The 20388-nt window shown below is 37.8% G+C and overlaps 1 protein-coding gene across 1 annotated transcript in view; it reads left to right on the top strand.

The window, feature by feature from the left end:
* Positions 1-20388, top strand: part of LOC122729040 (sodium-coupled monocarboxylate transporter 1-like) — a 72405-nt gene that overhangs the window by 9790 nt on the left and 42227 nt on the right. The window contains exons 2-6 of the mRNA XM_043967707.1: positions 7635-7700; positions 9021-9072; positions 10309-10376; positions 14927-15081; positions 19403-19543. Of these exons, the coding sequence (XP_043823642.1) occupies positions 7635-7700; positions 9021-9072; positions 10309-10376; positions 14927-15081; positions 19403-19543 (482 nt within the window). The remainder of the gene's footprint in view (positions 1-7634; positions 7701-9020; positions 9073-10308; positions 10377-14926; positions 15082-19402; positions 19544-20388) is intronic.

The following is a 20388-nucleotide window of genomic DNA, read 5'->3' as shown; positions in this document are numbered from 1 at the left end:
TTGAATAGTTAGGGTGTCATAGGGAGTTTGAATATGTATGTTGATTTTTTCAAGTATTGAAGCCTGAGTTGAAGTGGAGAGGAAGTTTATAAGCGGGATACTGAACTGGTTGAGGAAGGGATGGAAGTGTATTGGGGGTCTGTAGACAATAGCTACCAGGATTTTGATGGGATGGAATTGGACATATTGCTATATTCTAATTTAAAATTTGTTTTAACATTAATTGATGATGTAGTTCCTGATATTCCTTTCCCCTAGTTTAAAGAGCAAGATTGTCTCAAAAAAACTGGATAAGGTACCATCCTTTAAAAAACCAGATTATGTAGCAGTGAGATGATTTGTTTCTTAGGTGTTTGTGAATTTTTGTTTGTCAATCCATTTACTCCTATTTTTGTTTTTTTTTTGTTTTAAGCTGGCCATTAAGGTCTATTGAATTTCTTTTTTCCTGATGGCAGTTTGGTTAGATGATATTTCTTTTTTTTATGAATTTGGATATTTAATTTTTTAAAAAAGAAAGCTCATTTTTAATTTTCAGTTAGTTGGCCTATAAGTATGCAGTTTTCTCTGATAATATTTTTATTTCTTTACTCTTCATTTGATTTCTCCTTTTTTGATTTTGGCAACTGCCACTGGGATTTGTGGTGGTTCTTAGGTATTCCTCAACAAAGAATTACACTCTCTCACACAGTCCAATTAGAATTAAAGTGGTCTTTTATTTGGTGCTAGAGAAAGTGACCTAGTGGGAAGTCAAAGCCTTCACCGCTTTGGGAGAAGGGCTTAGAAACATCCTCCTCCCCCAACAGAGGGAAGGCAAAAGCTTTTATAGAAGATAGATGGGGTGTCCACTTGAAAACTGGAAAGTTCCCTTCTGGGGTGGGGTGGGGAAAGCTTGGATGCTTGTTATGTTCCTGAGAGTCGAGGGGAATGTTTTTGAAATCATGGTCCTGACCTGTGGGGTGTTACCTCTGTCTCCTAACTGGGCAAGGGCAGGTCATATCCATACCTAATTGACTTTCCTGCTTTGGAATTTTATCTCCCCTTAGGTTTATCTGTCCTGAACCCTAGTTGGTCGGTCTAAACTTTAATAGTCCCTTGATCCCGCTATATGCCTGTTCTGTTATATGGTCGTCTTTGGTTTTGTTTCTCACAGGAGAAACTTCTGATTTATTCCGAGCTCCTGTCAGTAACTTAGTTTTTTCTCTATGGTTAAATTAACTAATAGTTTATTTTACTTATTAGAAACTCAACTTTGTTTCATTTATTTAAAATTTTCTTTGATCTTAAAATGTCAAGCTTATTTTGGGTATATTTTATAGACTGCAAATGTTAATTTTTCAATTTTTGTTATTAGAAGCATTTAGGTTAATAAATTTATCTTAGAACTGCTTTAGCTACATTCCACACATGTTGCTACATCACATAGTTATTGTTTAATATTTTTATTGTTTCTATAATCTGTTCTTTGATTATTAGGCTGATCATATTTTAGCTTGTACATTTTGAAGTTCCCTTATTGATTGCAATCCTTTTCTTGTATTGTGAACCAAGTATTTAAAATGTGTTTTCTGCATTAATTTACAAAAAATTTATTCCCTAGAATATAAACAAAATGATCCACACTTTCAGTAAAAAGTAGATTTACATAAATTCATTTCATTTTCTTTACTTTTTTATCTAATCTAATTTTTCAACATTTTGTTGAATTCTATAACTTCTTTACCTGACATATTGTGAAAGTAGAGTGTCTAGAACTTTTTGCAATTCAGTGAGTTTTTAAAAAATATATGTAGGGGGCAGCTAGGTGGCAGAGTGGATAGAGCACTGGTCCTGGATTCAGGAGGACCTGAGTTCAAATCCAGCCTCAGACACTTAACACTTACTGGCTGTGTGACCCTGGGCAAGTCACTTAACCCCAATTGCCTCACCCAAATAATAATAAATAAATTAAAAAAAAATATATATGTAGTTTCCTTGTCATTAAGGTATAGGTGTGTATGTACTTTCACTCTTGATGTAAGTACTGATACAATTTTGCTGTTATTGATGTGCCTTTTATCTTTACTTAGTTGCCTCCTGAGCTCCTGGTGATTATCATGTTGGTCCTTTGAGGAATGTTAAGTTAAGGGATCCCCTGAACACTTGTCTTTTTGAGTTGCCATATTTTCCAGAAACACTGGACCCAGAGTATGCAGGGTAAAGGATGTGTCAAGGATGAAACCCCTTACCCCCATATAATTTGTTGTTTGAACCCCAAGCTGGACTCCCTATGTGTTCTTGGGAGTAAAGACAGGTGCCAGTCAGTCTGCACCAGACAGAGAAACTGCTTTTGCAGATGTTACCTTTATAGATAAGCAGACGCTCCTCCTCCTATCTTTATGGTCTAGCAATTCCCAAGGGGAAAGAATGTGGCCTTTGCCATCCCTTTGCTCCTCCCTTTCAGGAGGGGTTTTGTCCTTTTTCCACCTTTACTGTGCTTTTCTGCCTCCCCTATGCTACTGTCCTTTAGGAGGAGGTTTCTGGTTTCTTCTCCCCTTTGTTGTACTATCATAAATACACAAACATCTGTATGGATTGTGAACTCTTTGCTCTGGCTTTGGTTCTACATGCATGTTCATTTTTCTTGTAATATAGTTGCAACATAATGTCTCATGGACTTTTATGGTATTGTTTTTGGTTAACAGAACAAAGGACAACAACCAGTAGCCATATTCATCTTCCTTAATTCTTTTTAACTTGAATTCAGCTATGTCCAAAATTATGATTATATAAGCCTTGACTCAGAACTCAGTTTTTACTTTCTGTGGATTCAGTTTAGTTTTGGGAGCTTTTCATATGCCGTCTCTGTGGCTCATACCAAGGGTTTTCCCTAGAAACATTAACATTTGACTCTTGTCTAGTTTCCAGAAAAAACAGAGAGTCTCCAGCCCCATGCAAAAACTTAGGCTAGCTAACAAGACATCATACGTAGGGCACGCTTTATTTGATGTAACAACAAAACAACAAAAATCCCATAAAAGACTTATATCATCTTTCCTTGTCTGGAAGGGGGTCTACCTTCTTTGGGGATCTCTATAGCTTTCCATGTTTCTTACTGTAATGAGGTGCTGCCTTTCTCCCTTTAAAAGCAGAAAGGACTGGGAGTTACTGGATAGTCAAGCATGTCTCCCCCTCAGATGAGGGGAATGAGCAGAGTTTTCCACATTCCTGGACTGTGGATGGGCCCATCTCATCAGGGGAAAGTCCAAATTCAGGGATGATGAATTTCTTGCAACTTCTGTCACTGAAATAAAGTCTACATAATGAAGCGCCAGGTAAACGCAAGGCTTGGTTGTTTCTTCACATCCTGTTTCCTAATTGGTCCAGTAACTCATCCTCTTTTGTCCAGCAACTTGCTGTTTTAATCCTCTTCGTCTGGTGCCCATCTCTTAATCCATGCAATTTACTTGGTGGGGAGGAGAAACAGACAAGTTTCCTTTTAGGGACCTTGGCCTGCGACATTTATCTCTTCTCTTTAGATTTCTTTCCCTAGTTCTACAGCCTGTGCCCCATGGGTAGCCAGCCATCTTTTGAAGGCCAAGTTCAAGGGTTTAGTTCAAATAGATGAACTAGCCAAGTATCAATAAAATCCTCTATCAGTTATCACTGTGGTGTGAGTGGGTGACAAGTACTCAAGAAAAGACCACTGCACACTTTATCAAGGAGGTATTTTCAGTGCCAGGACAAATGGGAGTTGGAAAGGGACCATAAAGAAGTGGTGAGACTTCAGCTCAGGGTAATGGGAAGGGGGCAGAGAAAAGAAATAAATGTGAAATGAAGAATGCTATATACCCTTCTTAGATGGAAATTCTTGGAGGAGTTCTCTGCTTTGCCCTCTAATCAGAGGGGCGTCAGGCAGGATCTGTGGTTACGAAGAGTAGGATATAGATTCTTAGTTTTAGGTTCTTCACCCTACTAGATGAAACTAGTGATTTAGCACAGAGCTGTCAAATTTACAACCCATGGACCACTTGTTTAGCCCACAGAAAAATGCCCCAGTGGTTTCCAAACCAGATTAAAACAGTTGGGAAATGGTTAACAAATAAAAATATAGCACAACATTCATAATATTATTATTGTTGTTATTATTTTCCTTTTTTTTTGGCGAGGCAGTGAGGGTTAAGTGACTTGCCCAGGGTCCCACAGTTAGTAAGTGTCAAGTGTCTGTGGCCAGATTTGAACTCAGGTCTTCCTGAATCCAGGGCTGGTGCTTTATCCACTGTACCTATAATATTAATTAAAAAAAAATCAACATGCAACCTCAGGGGATAACTTTCTATTTGACTTTAACACCACTGTTTTAGCACATCATATTCTTGCTGTCCCAGCAGTTCTTGAGCATGTAGACCTCCAACATTTACCCATGTGCTAAGAAAAGTACATTAATTTTCAAACAAAAATGTAATATTAGGTTTTGATGGACTTAGGGGTGTGGTATGTTCTGGAGAATAGAAAGGTCTTAGAAATATGAAAAGAGCAAAGGAGAATTTGAGTGTGTAAGCAACTTAATTTTTCTTTTGGAGGAAGCTTGGCATAGTGGATAGAAAACTGGTACATGAACCAAGAAGACCTAGGTTTGAGCCCTGTCTCTTACACATCCTGAGTGATCAGGTCAAGGTATTTATGCTCTCAATGGTCCAAGGAACTTCCTATGTCTTTTTTTTTGGGGGGGGGCAGTGAGGGTTAAGTGACTTGTCCAAGGTCACACAGCTAGTAAGTGTCAAGTGTCTGAGGCCGGATTTAAACTCAGGTCCTCCTGAATCCAGGGCCGGTGCTTTATCCACTGTGCTACCTAGCTGCCCCCACCCCATGACCTTTATAAAGAAGATGTTGACCAGTATTGATAGCAGTGTCCATATCAGTGAGGTCATAGGTCCAATACCTGTCTCTAATATTGAACTTCTGCATGTCCTCCCTTCATATTGCTTTCCCATTCTTTTTTTGACATGCAAATTGTATTGTCCATGCATTTTTTCCCCAGTCTTCTCATCATCCTTTTGATTGGGTAGATGAAAGTGGGGGATGGAGCAAGTGGTTTTGTTTTCCAAGCTTCTTCAAGCCTATACTGGATAGGCCCTATAGTAAGATCCTGTCTGTTCCAGCCTAGAAGAGGTGGGCAATCCCATTGGAAGAGTGAGTTGCATTTGAACTTAGTTATTTTATCAGCTGTTTGTTTGAGGTGGCACTCTACTCCTCTGCTACTATTCCTACAACATATTTTTCCCATGGCATTAGCAGGAAGGGGCATGCACTTGAGAGAGGCCTCTTGCTGAAGGTAGGATTTAAGTAGTCACTCAGAAAATCAAGGAAACTGAGAGGTAGAGGTTTGGAGGGAGAGTTTACTGGGCCTGGAGGATAGCCAATGAAAAGTTTTGGAGTCTGGAGGTGGTTTGTGAAGGATAGATAGGTGTGGAGGGAAGCAAGGATTGTAAATAGGCTGGCGAGTATGAGAAATTAGTATTTCTCTCTTACATTTAAGAAATAATTATTGTATTAGGACCAAGGTTTTTCCCCTTTCCTACTTCCTCATCCAGAAACCAACCAATGTGGGAAATTTCTCTTGGAGATTTATCCAGGCCAAGATCTAAAAGCAAAAGAAATTCCAAGTTTGGGCTAATGGGTATATTCCTGTTCATCGTGATTGCCTAGAAACATCTGGGAAAATGTTGATTCTCCCTATTATCAGCACAGGTGATATGGAAATTGATGTCTCTTTGACCAAGATTTGAGTGACATCAGTCATGGACCTCAAGATAGCCCATTTCCCATTGTGTTAACCAGAGATGATTAGATAACCCTCAGGAGTACCTCCTCTTCGAAGGACATATAAATTGTGAGCCCACCACCAGGAGGGGTCTTTGGCCTAAGAGAGAGAGCCAAATGACTATTGTTTTATTAATAACATGACATCTTTATTAATAAAATAATTAAGTTACCCAGAAACTACATTTCTGGAACTTTTTTAATTGTCACAGAGGGTAGCATAGACTTGTGTGGTGAAGGGTGTTACAAGCTAGACAGATGACTTTGACTTTTGACTTGATGGAAAGTCGCCTTGTTAGTTAGGAAGTTTCTGAGTTGAATTGGGAGCCCGTAGCTTGTCTCCCTAGAATGTATCTTTTCCAGTTCTGCTGTTCAGTGCTTTGACCATTGACTTTAAGAAGTTGCAGTGATTGAGGGCAGAAGGACCTAGAATTCACAAAACCTTGTGCTGAGTTTTACTCTTAACCACCCTTTAGTTCTCTCCCAAGTGAAACTGACCTGTTCAAGACTCTGTAGTGGGTGGCATTCCTTTGATTAATTTCTCAAGTCTAACCACTTTTGCATAGTTACAGCAGTCTGATGATTTAGTGGAATCAAGTGACATGCCTTACCTTGTTTATTTTTATTTATTTATCATCTGTTTATTTCATTTTATCCTTTTATTAAAAAGGAACTATCTCTAAAAATAACTTTTTCTAGCCTAGGTTAAAACAAAGGCCAAGGAAAACCATAGTATGGATTCTTTCTCCTAGAAAGGGAAGTAAATGTAACAAAATAACTAGGAAAATACTTTTTTCCCCTTGAAAGACTTTACACCCACATTTTAAAAAAGCCTCCTGTATTATTATGTAGAGATCTGTAATATAAACAGCTACACTCAACTATAACTTAAAAGACCACCTGGACTGGTAATCTGAAAAGTCAGTGTACAAATCATAATACACAAGGATTGAGCAGTAGCTTTTATTCAAAAAATTGTTTTGGCTTTTGAAATATGAAATATGAAATTTTATATAGTTTAGTCCTTTTTATCTGAATACAGTTTTATACAAACTTTTATACATTTTCTATTCTCTTCAGAGAGATAGATCAAAGAAATCACATTTTGGTGGTGTGGTTTTTTTTTTCTTGGAAACTCTTCTATCCTTTTAAAAAAATTCAGTAAACATTTTCATTTAAAGTTTTGAGTTCCACATTGTACTTGTCTTTCCCTCCCTGCCATCCCTCCTCCCTGAGGTGGTAAGCAATCAAATACAGGTTACACATATGGAATTAAGTAAAACATTCCCTATATAAGTAATTTTGTATAAGAAGACTATAATAAAAGAAAAAAAAGTGAAAGGAAGAAAGTGAGAAATAGCATGCTTCAGTCTGTATTCAACCAATATCAGTTTTTTCTTTGGAGGTGGGTAGTATGTTTCATTAGTCCTTTGGGATTGTCTTGGATCATTGTATTGCTGAGAATAGTTAAGTCATTCACAATTCTTCATCCAACAGCTTTGCTGTCAACGTGTACAACATCCTCCTGGTTCTGCTCATTTCACCATACATCAGTTCATATACGTCTTTCCAGGCCTTTCTGAAATTGTACTGCTTGTCATTCTTAGAGCACAATAATATTCCATCACCATCATATACCACAGCTTGTTTAGCCATTCCCCAGTTGATCAGCATTCCTTTGATTTCCAATTCGTAGCCACCACAAAAAGAGCTGCTATGCTTAGGACTTTACTTAGAACTTTTTACTTGTGGAAAGAAAAAATGTGCTGAGGATTTTGGAAAACTTTTTACCTTGCTTATTGCTAATAAAGAATTGCTATTTTGTTTATTTACAGTACTTAGAACTTCGATTTAATAAACAAGTTCGCCTCCTTGGAACAGTTCTCTTTATTGTTCAGACGGCAAGTAATTTAACAAGCTGTTTTCTCCTTTGTAATCTGGAGTATTTTAAAGCTTATTTATGTACTAATAAGTTATAATACATTTGAAAATAGAGTCTCTCATTAGATAGGAGGATCTTGAAACATTCAACATAATGATCAGTGAAATGAATTTTATAATTATGGAGAATTCATTTGAATATGTAGCGGCCACTTAGAAAGGAAGCCTCATTTTAGGAAAGATATGGACAAAGAAAGCTATCCAGGATGGTGAAAGGGGGAACTGTGCCATATAAGAATTGATTGAAGGGTTGAGTTAAATCTAGAGAAGACTTAGGAGAAACATCACACCTGTCCTTAATTTTTTTGTAGGGCTGTATTAGTCTTGTTCTGCTTCACAGGAAGAGGTTAGGGTAGAAGTTGCAGAGACACAGTATGACAGTATGAAGACATTGTCTTTACATAAGGAAAATTATTTTGATAATTGGGTTGTCTAAGAATGGCATGAGGTTCCTTGGAGAGATATTAGGGATTCTTTATCACAGAAGATCTTCATTTCTCAGGGTATCATGTATCACAAAAGGAATTTCTGTTCAAGGATGGGTGAGATGAGATGACCTCTTCAGTGCTTACATTTTGTAAATTTAGATCAGATAATTCTTAGAAACAGTCCATTGCTACTTAATACACAAATCTAGAGACTAACTTATTCATTTTTTAAAAAATAGTTTTACTGAGTAGACATTTTAGGAATTTTCACTTGGGAGGAAGGAAAGAACTTACTATAATGTATTTCACCAGTTGAACTCTATGCAATAAAGCACTTTAAAGAGACAGAGAAAAATCTCTTTCACACAGATTTTAAATAGAAGAGCAACTCTTCTTATTTTAGCTCATCTGATGACCTTAAAAGAAAGATTAGATTGTTATAATAGCTAGCATTTCTAAAACACTTTAAAGTTTGCAAAGCTCTTTACAGACCTCTTTTGGTTCTCCAAATAACTCTGTGGAGTGGGTGTTGTTATCTTCATTTTATAGATGAGAAAACCGAGGCTGAGAGGTTTAAATGATTTGTCCTGGCTTGCAAACTACCAGGTGGTCTGAAGTAGGATTTGAAATCGGGTCTTCCTGACTCCAAGCCCAGTAATCTGGCAGCTGTGCCACTTAGCTGCCAACAAACTCAATAGGGTCAGCAGACACTATTTCAAAATATATGTTCCAAAAGTACATTTCAGTAAAGCATTTGAATGTGAGAGACAGTATGTATGTCTTTGATAATCTCTTATGCCTCTTAAATACAGTATATTGTTTGACAATGTCCCTTTTGGTTTCCACTTCTAGATCCTATACACTGGAATTGTTATTTATGCTCCTGCTCTTGCTTTGAGTCAAGGTAAGCTTAAAATAATAGCCATTATTTTAAATTATAGATTTTTGGTTAATTTTCCAGAAAATTTAAATGACTGTCACTAGTGAAGTTGTGACAAATTTATGACTTTTAAAAAATACGCTTTCTAAGTTATACTCGATATTTCCATCCAACATACATTTATTTTTGATTTAGTTCCCATCCTTGAAATTGCTGTATCTGCTTCTATCTGACAAAGGACAAACTCTTGGCCTTTGGGTACCAGATGTGTCTTTTCAAGATGATTTATTTATGTTAGTAGATTAGAACTACATTTATAATAATGTAAACTGTTTACTTAATAATATCTTACATTGAAAAGATCTTTTTAGTTTTTAAAAAGTGCTTTATTATCTCATTTGTTTTTCATGGTTACTTTAGTGAATTCAGGGTGAACAGGTATTATACTCATTTAAATGATCAGGATGTTGAGATTAAGTGAGTAACCTAGTGACATACACTGTCATAGCCAATAATATAGCTGGGACAAAAACACAATTTCCAGATTCGGATCTCTTTACCCCTTTCCTATTATTTCTTTTGTTAGTTGCATTCTAACGTATTTCATGGAGAGTATTGTTTGTTAGTTCACATAGATTTACGATTCAGATGCCAATTCTCTAATGATTGATTTATAGCAGATTCATGAAGCAGCTTGCTTTTTATACAATGATGGCACTCAAAGACCAGTAAAAGTTCCTTAAAGTGATAGCCAAAGAAAATATGCCTCACGTTTTCCTGTATTTTTGCATTTGTGTAAGAGTTTCAAATTATTTAAAACTTATTTGACACCAAAGTGTCTCATTTAAATTCTAATTGGGGTGTGGAAGATGTGAATTTGAGTTCTTGAAGATTACACCAGAAGGGTACAAACTATTTCTCGTCCTACCACGTGGCAAAGGTTTCATTGTCTATTTGAGGGCTACTCATCCTAACTCTGGAGAATTATCCCCAGAGGGTTAGAGGTTACAGTAACTCATGAAACTTCCGGCTTAGAAGCCGGTCCTTGAAGTAATAGTATATTTCGAGTTTAAATTATCTTTGTTTCTATTTTATGGGATAGTTTGAAATCAATGATGAGAATGTTTTAAAAGCTTGGAAGTCACCAAATAAGACATGTGAAAACTATATTTGTTTTGGTAAAACTTTTCAATGTTTGAAGCATTAGGAGAGCTATTCTGAAATTCGTTTTCACAGGTTTTTTGTCTTTTTCCTTTTCAGTCACAGGATTTGAACTCTGGGGTGCAGTAGTTACAACAGGGGTTGTCTGTACTTTCTACTGCTCATTGGTATGTTGTTTGTTTGTATATCAGCTCTACTTGTTCACTTAAATTGTCTCCATGTATAATCTGAAGGGGAAGATTGCAGTTTTTAAAAATAAGTCACAGTCCAACTCTGTACTCTAAGGCCTGCCGCCCTCATTCTCTCTCTTTGTAGCCTCAGCAACTGCCACGGTTGTGATTGTCACCCTAGGCACCTATGTGTGTAGCCCCGCTCCTTCTCTCAGGCGTCAGACCTGCATTACAGGCTGCCTATTGGATAGCCCAAATTGCATGTCCCAGAGACCGTAAGAGTCCAGCATATCTTCCTAGACCCTTCCCTCTTCTAAACTTCTCTAGACCTTTTGAAGGCACATAGTTCTAGTGTCTCAGGTTTGTAAATGCTCCCCCTAAGGGGAGATGTTTACATAGAGTAAAATTCAAGAAACATCTGTTAAATGCCTACATATTCAAGGTACTGTTTTAGGGGCTGGGGACATATAGACAAATGAAAATCTCAGCACCAAGGGTGTTACTAGGGGGATCGATCGATCGATCGATCGATCTCTCTCTCTCTCTCTCTCTCTCTCTCTCTCTCTATTTCTCTCTCTCTCACACACACACACACACACACACTCACACACACACACACACACACACACACACACACACACACACACACAAGGAGTAAATACAGCTTAATTTGAGGACCAACTGTGGGTGAGTCTTAGGAAGCTTCATGGAGAGGTGGCATATGAGCTGTGTTAAAGATGGAACTTGAGAATAAAAGAAGGGACTGCATTCTAGGCCCAACAGATAGAAGAAATGTAGCATTGAAAGGAAATGATTGATGGTGCACGGTGCTGAAGAAGAGGAAAGGGCCTGGAAATAAGAACAGAAATAAAGAGCGTAGAATCCTAGGAACACAGATCTAGACCTGGAAGGGCCATTAGAGGACATTGAGCCTATCCCCTTCATTTCACAGGTGAGGAAACTAAGGTCCATGGAGGTTAAATGACTTCCTTAGGGCTGCACAACAGTCTAAGTATCATATGTTCTGAAAGGAAACAACCAACATCATCTTCCAAATGATTCTCTAAAATACACTTGTCATATTTTCGATATTTTATTTTTAGCAAGGAACTAGTGGTTCATTCATTTATTAATTTATTCATTCAGTACCTATTATGAAAGGTAGGTGGATAAGTAAGGGGAAATTCCAGCATGCACTTTACTTTATAATATAGTAGTCAAAATAATTAATATACATCAATTGCTGTAAAACACAATAGTATATGATGCATGAATGAAGGTTAGGCAGATATTCTTAACCTAGGATCTGCTTACGCCAGCCATCTGGTAGACGTCTGAGGTTGAGGACTTAGCTGATGTTTAAATTTGAAGCCACTGTGGAACTTGCACATAGCCAGCTTTTCAAAGGGTGCTTGTGTGGGCTGGGGTTTTAGAGAGGGACAAGCACTATGCTTGGGTTTCAGGCAGCCTTTGAATGGTGCTATGTCTCCAGGTGTTGTATGACTTTAGGGGGTGAGAAGAACCTGCTAACTCTCTGGAGTGGAGCACCATCTTAAATAATTTTATGTCATTTTAGGATGAATGTATCCTTTTGTAAAACGTTCCTTGCTGAATTACAGTCGGTATCTGGTGGGGTAAGAGGATTTCAATTTCTTTTCCTGCTCCTCCAGCTCATATGATCTAATCACAGAAACTAGTCAGATGACAGAAGTAATGAGGTATTATTAGATTAATTATTTGCGAAGATGGCCTCCTTGTTTTACATAGAGTGGAATTCTTGCTGATTAAATTAGAGAAGGAGCTTGGCATTGGCCATGCCCCTGGTGGTTTTTAAAAAGTTGTCATCTGCCAGCCCAGGAAAAACTGAGAGACTTGCTCAGCAGAGATGCTTCACCTTCATGAAAAGGAAAAGGCTATCAGTTTGTTCAGTACCAGGGGTGTGAGTTGCCTTGGCCATATGTGTTCTGATTTCGGTGCCTTAGAACTCATTTTTGCCTACTCTTCCATGGACACTTGTGCATTTGTGGGGCAGTTATTTTTAGCTATTTTTTTTACTATGCCATCTTAGTAAAATGGCTTTGCTTTGAACCAACTGTGTCTACTGGCTGAGTATTAAAGACAGACTTATCACTGGGAGCACATAAATTGCATTTTTGTATTCCACATGGCGCCACAGCATTACAAAACTGTATCTTATTACTCTGTTTTAAACAAATTTAATAACTGACATAATTTCTTTTTCTTCTGGTTAATCATCTATCTATCTATCTATCTATCTATCTATCTGTCTGTCTGTCTGTCTGTCTGTCTGTCTGTCTGTCGGGCAATGAGGGTTAAGTGACTTGGCCAGGGTCACACAGCTAGTAAGTGTCAAGTGTCTGAGGCCGGATTTGAACTTAGGTCCTCCTGACTCCAGGACTGGTGCTCTAACCACTGTGCCACCTAGCTGCCCCCCTTACCATTTATTAAAAAATTTTTTTTTCTGATAAAAGTATTTTTTTTTAGTTACATGTAAAAATATTTCTCAACATTTGTTTATACAAGCTTTTCAATTTCAGATTCTTCTCCCTCCCTCCCCTCCCTCTCCTCCCCTAGACAGCAGGTAATCTGATATAGGTTATATATTTACATAATAACATTAGACATATTTCTGCATTAGTCATGTTATAAGAGAAGAATCAGAGCAATGAGGAAAAACCTCAAAATAAAAAAACAACAGCACCAAAAGCAAAAGAATTCCAAATTTTCTCTCCCAGTCCCTCCTTATCCTTGAGAAGGCGAGCAATATAAGTTATATATATGTTTTATATATATGTTTTATATATATATATATATATATATACACACACACATATGAAGTCATGTAAAACATTTCTTTATTAACCATGTTCCCCCCAAAAGTAAGACAAATAAAGTATGTGAAAAAAATTATACTTCAATTTGCACTCACGATTCATCAGTTATCTCTCTCTGGAGGTGGCTAGCATTTTTAAATTATGAGTCTTGGAATTGTGTTTGATCGTTCTATTGATTAGAGTAGCTAAGTCCTTTACAGTTGATCATTGTTACAGTATTGCTATTACTGTGTACAGTGTTCTGGTTTTGCTCTCTTTGCTCTGCATCAATTCTTATGTCTTTCCAGGTTTTTCTGAAACCAATCTGCTCACCATTTCTTTTAAAACACAACAATATTCCATCACAGTCATATACCCAACTTGTTTAATCTTCCCCCAGTTAATTAGCATCTCCTCAATTTCTAATTCTTTCCACTACAAAAAGAATTGCTACAAATAATTTTTGTACAGATAAGTTCTTTTCCTTTTTCTTTGATCTCTTTTAGCTACAGACCTAGTAGTGGTATTGCTGGGTTATAGGGTATGCATAATTTTATACCCCGTTGGGCATAGTTCTAAGCTGTAACATAATTTCTGATAACAAATTTCACTGTAATGAATATTTTAGTTGTAATATACAAGGAAACATAATATGATATTTTGTGTCGACTAACAATGATGCAGTTCATTTAAAGGCTGTTGAACAGAATTATTAGTTATGTAAACTTTTCTTGATACAAAATCTCTGTAACCTTTACCCACATGCCAAAATTTATTGAAATCTACTAAGATTTAGGGATTACTGTGCTCATGTGGAGATGTTTCTTCATTCTCATTTGTTTCAAGGTGGCAAGATAAGCCACAAATTAAGCTTAAAGCATATTTGAGTAACTCTCAGAAGTCTAGTTTTGTGAGATCAGTCAGTTTCTTCAAAAGTCGTTAGCCCAGAAGCCTAACTTTGCCAGGCACAAAATAAACATACAAACTGTAAGAGCCAAATTTAGTATGGGAGAGTTAATTGGGTGGCTCACTGTAATATTGGGGTTCAGAAAATAATGAGGGACCTCTAGGTCCAAAGTTTCCTCTCTTCCAAACTGCCTTTTTTTAGTTATTTCTTCCAGGCCAATAAGAAAGGAGATTAACGGCCTCTTTCCACCAACAAACCAGGCTTTATTAATGGGGATAAAATATACAGCAAAGGTGAAGTTAATAAAGCCAGGGACAAGGGAATAGGGGAAGAGAAAAATGGACAAGCTCCCTGGCTCTAGCAAAGGCTGACTCAATCCCCAGACTTGCTTCCAGCTCAGCTAATTCGAAGAGCTGGCCTCGTTTCTATTAACTCACCACCTGGGGTCCGTAGTTTCTATGGGAGTCAGTTGTGGAGTTCCTCTCCAGTTTGCTCTTGGAAGCTCACCAACAGGAAAGAGAGAGTTCCCAGCCTCAGCATTCTCTTTTTTACCTTTTCTCTCCCTCTCCCAAAAGGGAGGTCCTTCAAGTTGCCTGGCTGAGAGTGGTCTACCTGCTGACATCAGCAGTATGCAGTCACTCAGGGCAGGCCAGGTGTGGCCTATATCTAATCCCAAGTAGGTACTTAGTTGGTTTCTTAAACAATACTAAAGCAATCACGTGAGACCCCTAGGCGTCTGCCAAATTCCATTATTTTATCACAACATTGAATTTAATATTCCACATGCGATTTTTCTTTCTTTCTAGGGAGGTCTCAGAGCTGTTGTATGGACAGATGTTATTCAGGCTTTCATTATGGTGGCAGGATTTTCTTCCATTATCATACAGACTTCAAATCTTCAAGGTGGACTTAAAACTATAATAAGACATGCAAAAGAAGGAGGAAGATTAAGACTTTGGGAGTAAGTGGATTTTTTTCTTGCAATTTCTTTCAATTTCAGTTTAATTTCTTTCAATTAAAATGTTTTGTATTAGATGTAAAGAAGTATTTTAAAATATTAAGTGTTGGAATAACAATAATAGTTAATATTTATATAGTGCTCTGAGGTTTAAAAAGGTAAACAGCGTAAGGTTGTTATAGTACAAATGATCTACATTTTACAGGTGAGGAAACTTAAGATTCTTTGAGGTGAGGTAATGACCCTGTGGTTGTCCGGCTAGTAAATAGCAAAGTCAACATTTGAAGGCCAAGTGTCTGACTCAAAGACCAGTACTTTGAGAAGTGTAACCAGCAAATTCTTGCAGGCTCTATGGCAATGTTCAATTCAGTAAACGTTTTGTAAACTACTAATATGTAAAGGATGCCCTCCTATCTATTCATGAACACGGGCTAGGAAGAAGCTTACAATTTAATGTGGGGGTTCCTAACCTGGAGTCCACAGACTCCCAGGGGTTAGTGACTAGATTTCTGGGGGGCTTACAAAATTGAATCAGAAAAAACTACGTCTTTATTTTCGCTTACCTCTAACTGAAATTTATCATTGCAGTTTATTTTATACATTTAAAAACATTATTCTGAGAAGGGGTCCATAGATGTCACCAGCCTGGTAAAGGATGTTTGTGGTAAGGAAAAGTGGGGAAGGGAAGGAAACAAACATTTATTAAGTGCTCATTATATGCTGGGCACTGTAGTAAGCACTTTACAAATATCTCATTTGATCTTTACAACAACAGGGAGGCAGGTGCCATTTTTCTCCTCATTTTACAGTTGAGGAAACTAAGACAAGGAGACTTGCTCATGGTTACACAGCTAGCAAGTGTCTGAAACCAGATTTGAACTCAGGTTTTCTTGACTCCAAGCCCAGTTCTCTACCCACTGCTCCTCCTAGCTACTTCATTTATCCATGACTAAAAGGGGTAGGGACCCCTGCTCTAATGCGAGACAAGACTTGTACACATGGCTTTCATTACTGAATGGAGAATGGATAGGAGGGACTTGTGGCAGGGAGACCAATCAGCAGTCTGTTTTAGTAGCATAGGCATGAGGTAATGAGGGCCTGTACTAAGATGGGCAGTGTCAGGGAAGAGAAAGGAGCTCCTAAGGGAGACGTTTCAAAGATAGAGAAGCAACAGACTTTAGCAACTAATTGAATATAGGGGCTGAGAGTGAGGAGTAGAAGATGACACCTAGATTGTGAGCCTTGGTGGCTGGGGAGATGGTGGTCATATTACCACATATAATGATATGGAGGGGAGAAAAGAAGAGAAGCAAGGACAGAGCCCTGGATGACACTTAGTGGTAGGTGTAACTTGGATAACAATTCAGCCAAGGAGACTGAGAAGAGCAGTCAGAAGAACTAGGAAAGAACAGTGTCATGAAGGTATCAAGAAGATGAGGATGGTAGTGTCAGGCTGCAGACAGCTTCAAAAAGTATATGGACTGAGAAAAGGCCATCAGATTTGGCAGTTAAAGACCATTGGCAGCTTTGGAGAGAGCAGCTTTATTTGAATGTTGAAGTTGGACACCACACTGTAGAGAGTTACAAAGACTTAGAGCAAAGGATTGGAGACATCTATTGTAGATGGCCTTCTCAATGAATTTAGCCTTGAAAGAGAGGAGAGGTATGGAATTATAATTGGGGGGGCAGCTAGGTGGCGCAGTGGATAAAACACCGGCCCTGGATTTAGAATACCTGAATTCAAATATGGCCTCAGACACTTGACACTTACTAGCTGTGTGACTCTGGGCAAGTCACTTAACCCTCATTTCTTCACCCCCAAAAAATAACTAGAGAGGATGGGATGAATCGAGTGAGGACTTTTTGAGCATGGAAGATATGTGATCATGTTTGTAGACAGTGAAATATTGAAGCTCAGTGAGAGAAAGGATGATAGGGCATTGCTTTGTTAGGTAAAGGAGTTTGCTATTGTAAGAAGTAGGGGCCTCTTCTTTGTGTGAGATGGGATGAAGGATGATTTAGAGGGAGAAGGCACCTGGATGAAAGGAGATGAAGAGGAGGGGAGAAGAGAGGAGCTTCCTGTGAATGTCTTCAATTTTCTTTTAGTGAAATATGAGGCAGGCATCTCATCTGAGAAGGTAGGGGAAGGGGAGGTTTGAGAAGGTGTGACAGAGCAAAGAACTCACAAGAAGAAAACAGTGTAGAGTTGAACTGGCTCACCAAAGGGTCAGGATGGGATAGGGCAATATAGGCCTTGCTGGGGTGGTGGCCTCAGAAAGAAGTGAGGGATACCTTAAATGATTGAAGGTCACAATGAAGATGAAGAAGTAGCTAAGAGAGTTCAAGGCAGATGAAGAGGTGGAATGCGCTGGATTTTTAGCCAGAAGGTAAACCGTATGGAACAAATGTCACCTTTGGGTTGTGTGATTTCTCCTTTGTTGTCCCAGACTCTGTGGGATGAATTTTAGAGTTCAAGTTCCTGGACATAAATTAATATCCTAGTTGAGTAGAAGGAGCTCAGTTCAGTGTCTAGTGCTTAAGAAGTGCTAGTTGACTAAAATTCTTTTGAAAAGGATCCTATTAAAATGACGATCATGGTTTGAACAGCTACTTTTTGATCTTCCAAGTGACACATTGGAAAGAGAAGTAACTCATAATTTCTTCATAGTTGGTGCAATAAAAAATTATCAGTCGTTTGATAAGCAATAATTAATATGACTAACTACTAGATAATCAGCCTTCTTAGTGTTCGATGAGTAGAAAATTTTATATGAGAATCCAGGATTTAAAGAAATTGGTCATTTGTTTTTTGCAATGAGAAGTCTATGTTTCTGTGCATGCACACCCACACCCACACCCACACCGATATTCTAAATCATAGTATTACAGATTCTTTAGAGTTGTATGAGACCTAGGGTGCTATGTAGGCCAATCCTGCTCTTCCCCCCTCCCACCTTTACATTTTTCAGTTGAAGAAACTAAGATCCATAAAGGTTATGTGTTTCACCTAAGGTCACACTTTGGCAGACTCAGATTTCAAATCCATTTTCCTTTCTGCTCTGCCACAACTACCTGGTCATAAATGCTTAGAAAAAAGTGAGCAGTTGCATAAACTTCCAAGTTTACTTAGTAGAAATTAGATGTCCTTCTTCTCTTGTCTGTGGCATTCTGGTTACATTATCATAATTGACCATTTCTGGAGTGAATTATACTTTACTCAAGTTACTTTTGCTAGGAGTAGAGATCTTTTTTTTTTTTAATGAGGCAATTGGGGTTAAGTGACTTGTCCAGGGTCACACAGCTAGTAAGTGTTAAGTGTCTGAGGCCGGATTTGAACTCAGGTCCTCCTGACTCCAGGGCCGGTGCTCTATCCACTGTGCCACCTAGCTGCCCTGGAGTAGAGATCTTAATTCCCAGACTTTACTTTGTATAATGTTAAGCCATCAATAGCTGTGATTTTTGTGGAGTTAGTTGGGTTTAAGTCTGGATAGAACCTCGGGTACTATCTTGTATAACATCCTTGTTTTATAGTTGAAGAAACTGAAGCCTAGAGAGAGGAAGGGCCTTGACTAGTGCCATACCAATAGTAAGGAATAGAGCTAGAATTTTTACCCAAGTCTTCCAATTCTTATACTTTGCCACTTTCTCAAAAAAAGTATCCATAGGGTTTTCACTGTGTTCCATACCTCTTGCCATGCAATTGTCACAATGTATGGTGTTTCTCAGTGAATTTGGGTAGTGCCCTTTTGTTGTGTCATGGCTGTGGGTGTTCAACATAGAATCTCAAGAAAAGCCATATTCTTGTGGGTTATTCTCTGACTGCATACAAGCTCTCTATTTAGTTGACCCTGACATATAAAAGTATGTTGCTTTGGCAAGGAGAATTCAGTGAGCTTTTAGCAGTCACTGAGCAGATGGAATTTTTTGGCTCCTATTAGGAATTCCTTCATATAGATTTATATAGGCACTTAGTCTTAGTCACATTTAGGCTTATTAGTAGTCCACATATTTTTATTTAGATTATTTATTTTACTTTTTTTTTTTTTTTGTGGGGCAGTGAGGGTTAAGTGACTTTCCCAGGGTCACACAGCTACTACGTGTCAAGTGCCTGAGGCTGGTTTTGAACTCAGGTCCTCCTGAATCCAGGGCTGGTGCTTTATCCACTACACTACCTAGGTGCCCCCTATCTAGATAATTTAAAACTCCAAAGGGGAACATATGTATATGTATGTTTATTTCTGAGCTTCATTTAAAATACTTTGCAGTTGTGTTTTGTTTCTGTACCACTTTGAAATTCCAGTTTTACTGATTTGTTTTTATATAGCTTTAATCCTAGTCCTTTGCAGAGACATACTTTTTGGACAATTACTATAGGTGGGACCTTCACATGGACTAGCATTTATGGTGTCAACCAGTCCCAAGTACAGAGATACCTAGCCTGTAAAACCAGGTTCCAGGCAAAACTGTAAGTCTATATGCCATATATTTGTCATTAGTATTTAAATAGTTTGTTTTTAAACTTTAAAAGAGGGTAACGTAAGAAATAAGGACAGTTTTAGCCTGTTAAAAAGGTAATTAGACTGTTTGTGGTTTATAATACATTTACTTTATTTCTTTTAATATACTTTAAATCACTACCAAATATCATTCTTATAAGATGATTCTATTCATAAGTGAGCTTAGAATTTCTGCTGGTTACGTGAAAATTCTGTACCTTTCACATTAATTTTTTCTCATTTTCCTTTTTTATTTTCATCCTTTTTTCCCTTGTTATTTTTTGATAATGTTCATTGCTGTCTCCATGTGACTAAAGACCTGTATTTGACAGTCATTTCATACATACCTGAGGGTTATCCTTCAGTAAGTGATCTATAGCCTCCCTGAAGGCAAAGACAATCTCTCCATTTATGTTTTTAACCATACGGTGCACTTTGTGGGTACAACTTAAATTTAATGGCACTTTTTGATGAACACTGTCAGATTAATTTTAGCAGAATTTCATAGAAATAATGACACTTCTGGGCCAATAATTGAACCAGGAGTAAATCTATTTCATGTTGTAGTTAAGTCTTTTTATATTTATTGGTGGTGATGACAAAATCAGACAGAATTTGCAAAGCATCCTTGGTCAGTAATAGGATTGGGGGCCTCCATTGCTTCTCTGTTCCTTCTTTCTGCCTTTAAGCAATATGTGATGAACCTTTTTGATTTTCCAGTTAAGCTTTTCATTTTCTCTTACCCACTAGACTGCTAAGATAGAGAATTTGTTGTCAATCACTCCTTTTGAAAGGGCACTTTCTTAAGATATGG

Source organism: Dromiciops gliroides, chromosome 5 (assembly GCF_019393635.1).
Source record: "Dromiciops gliroides isolate mDroGli1 chromosome 5, mDroGli1.pri, whole genome shotgun sequence".
Classification (NCBI taxonomy): Eukaryota; Metazoa; Chordata; class Mammalia; order Microbiotheria; family Microbiotheriidae; genus Dromiciops; species Dromiciops gliroides.
This window is presented reverse-complemented; position numbering and strand designations above follow the sequence as displayed.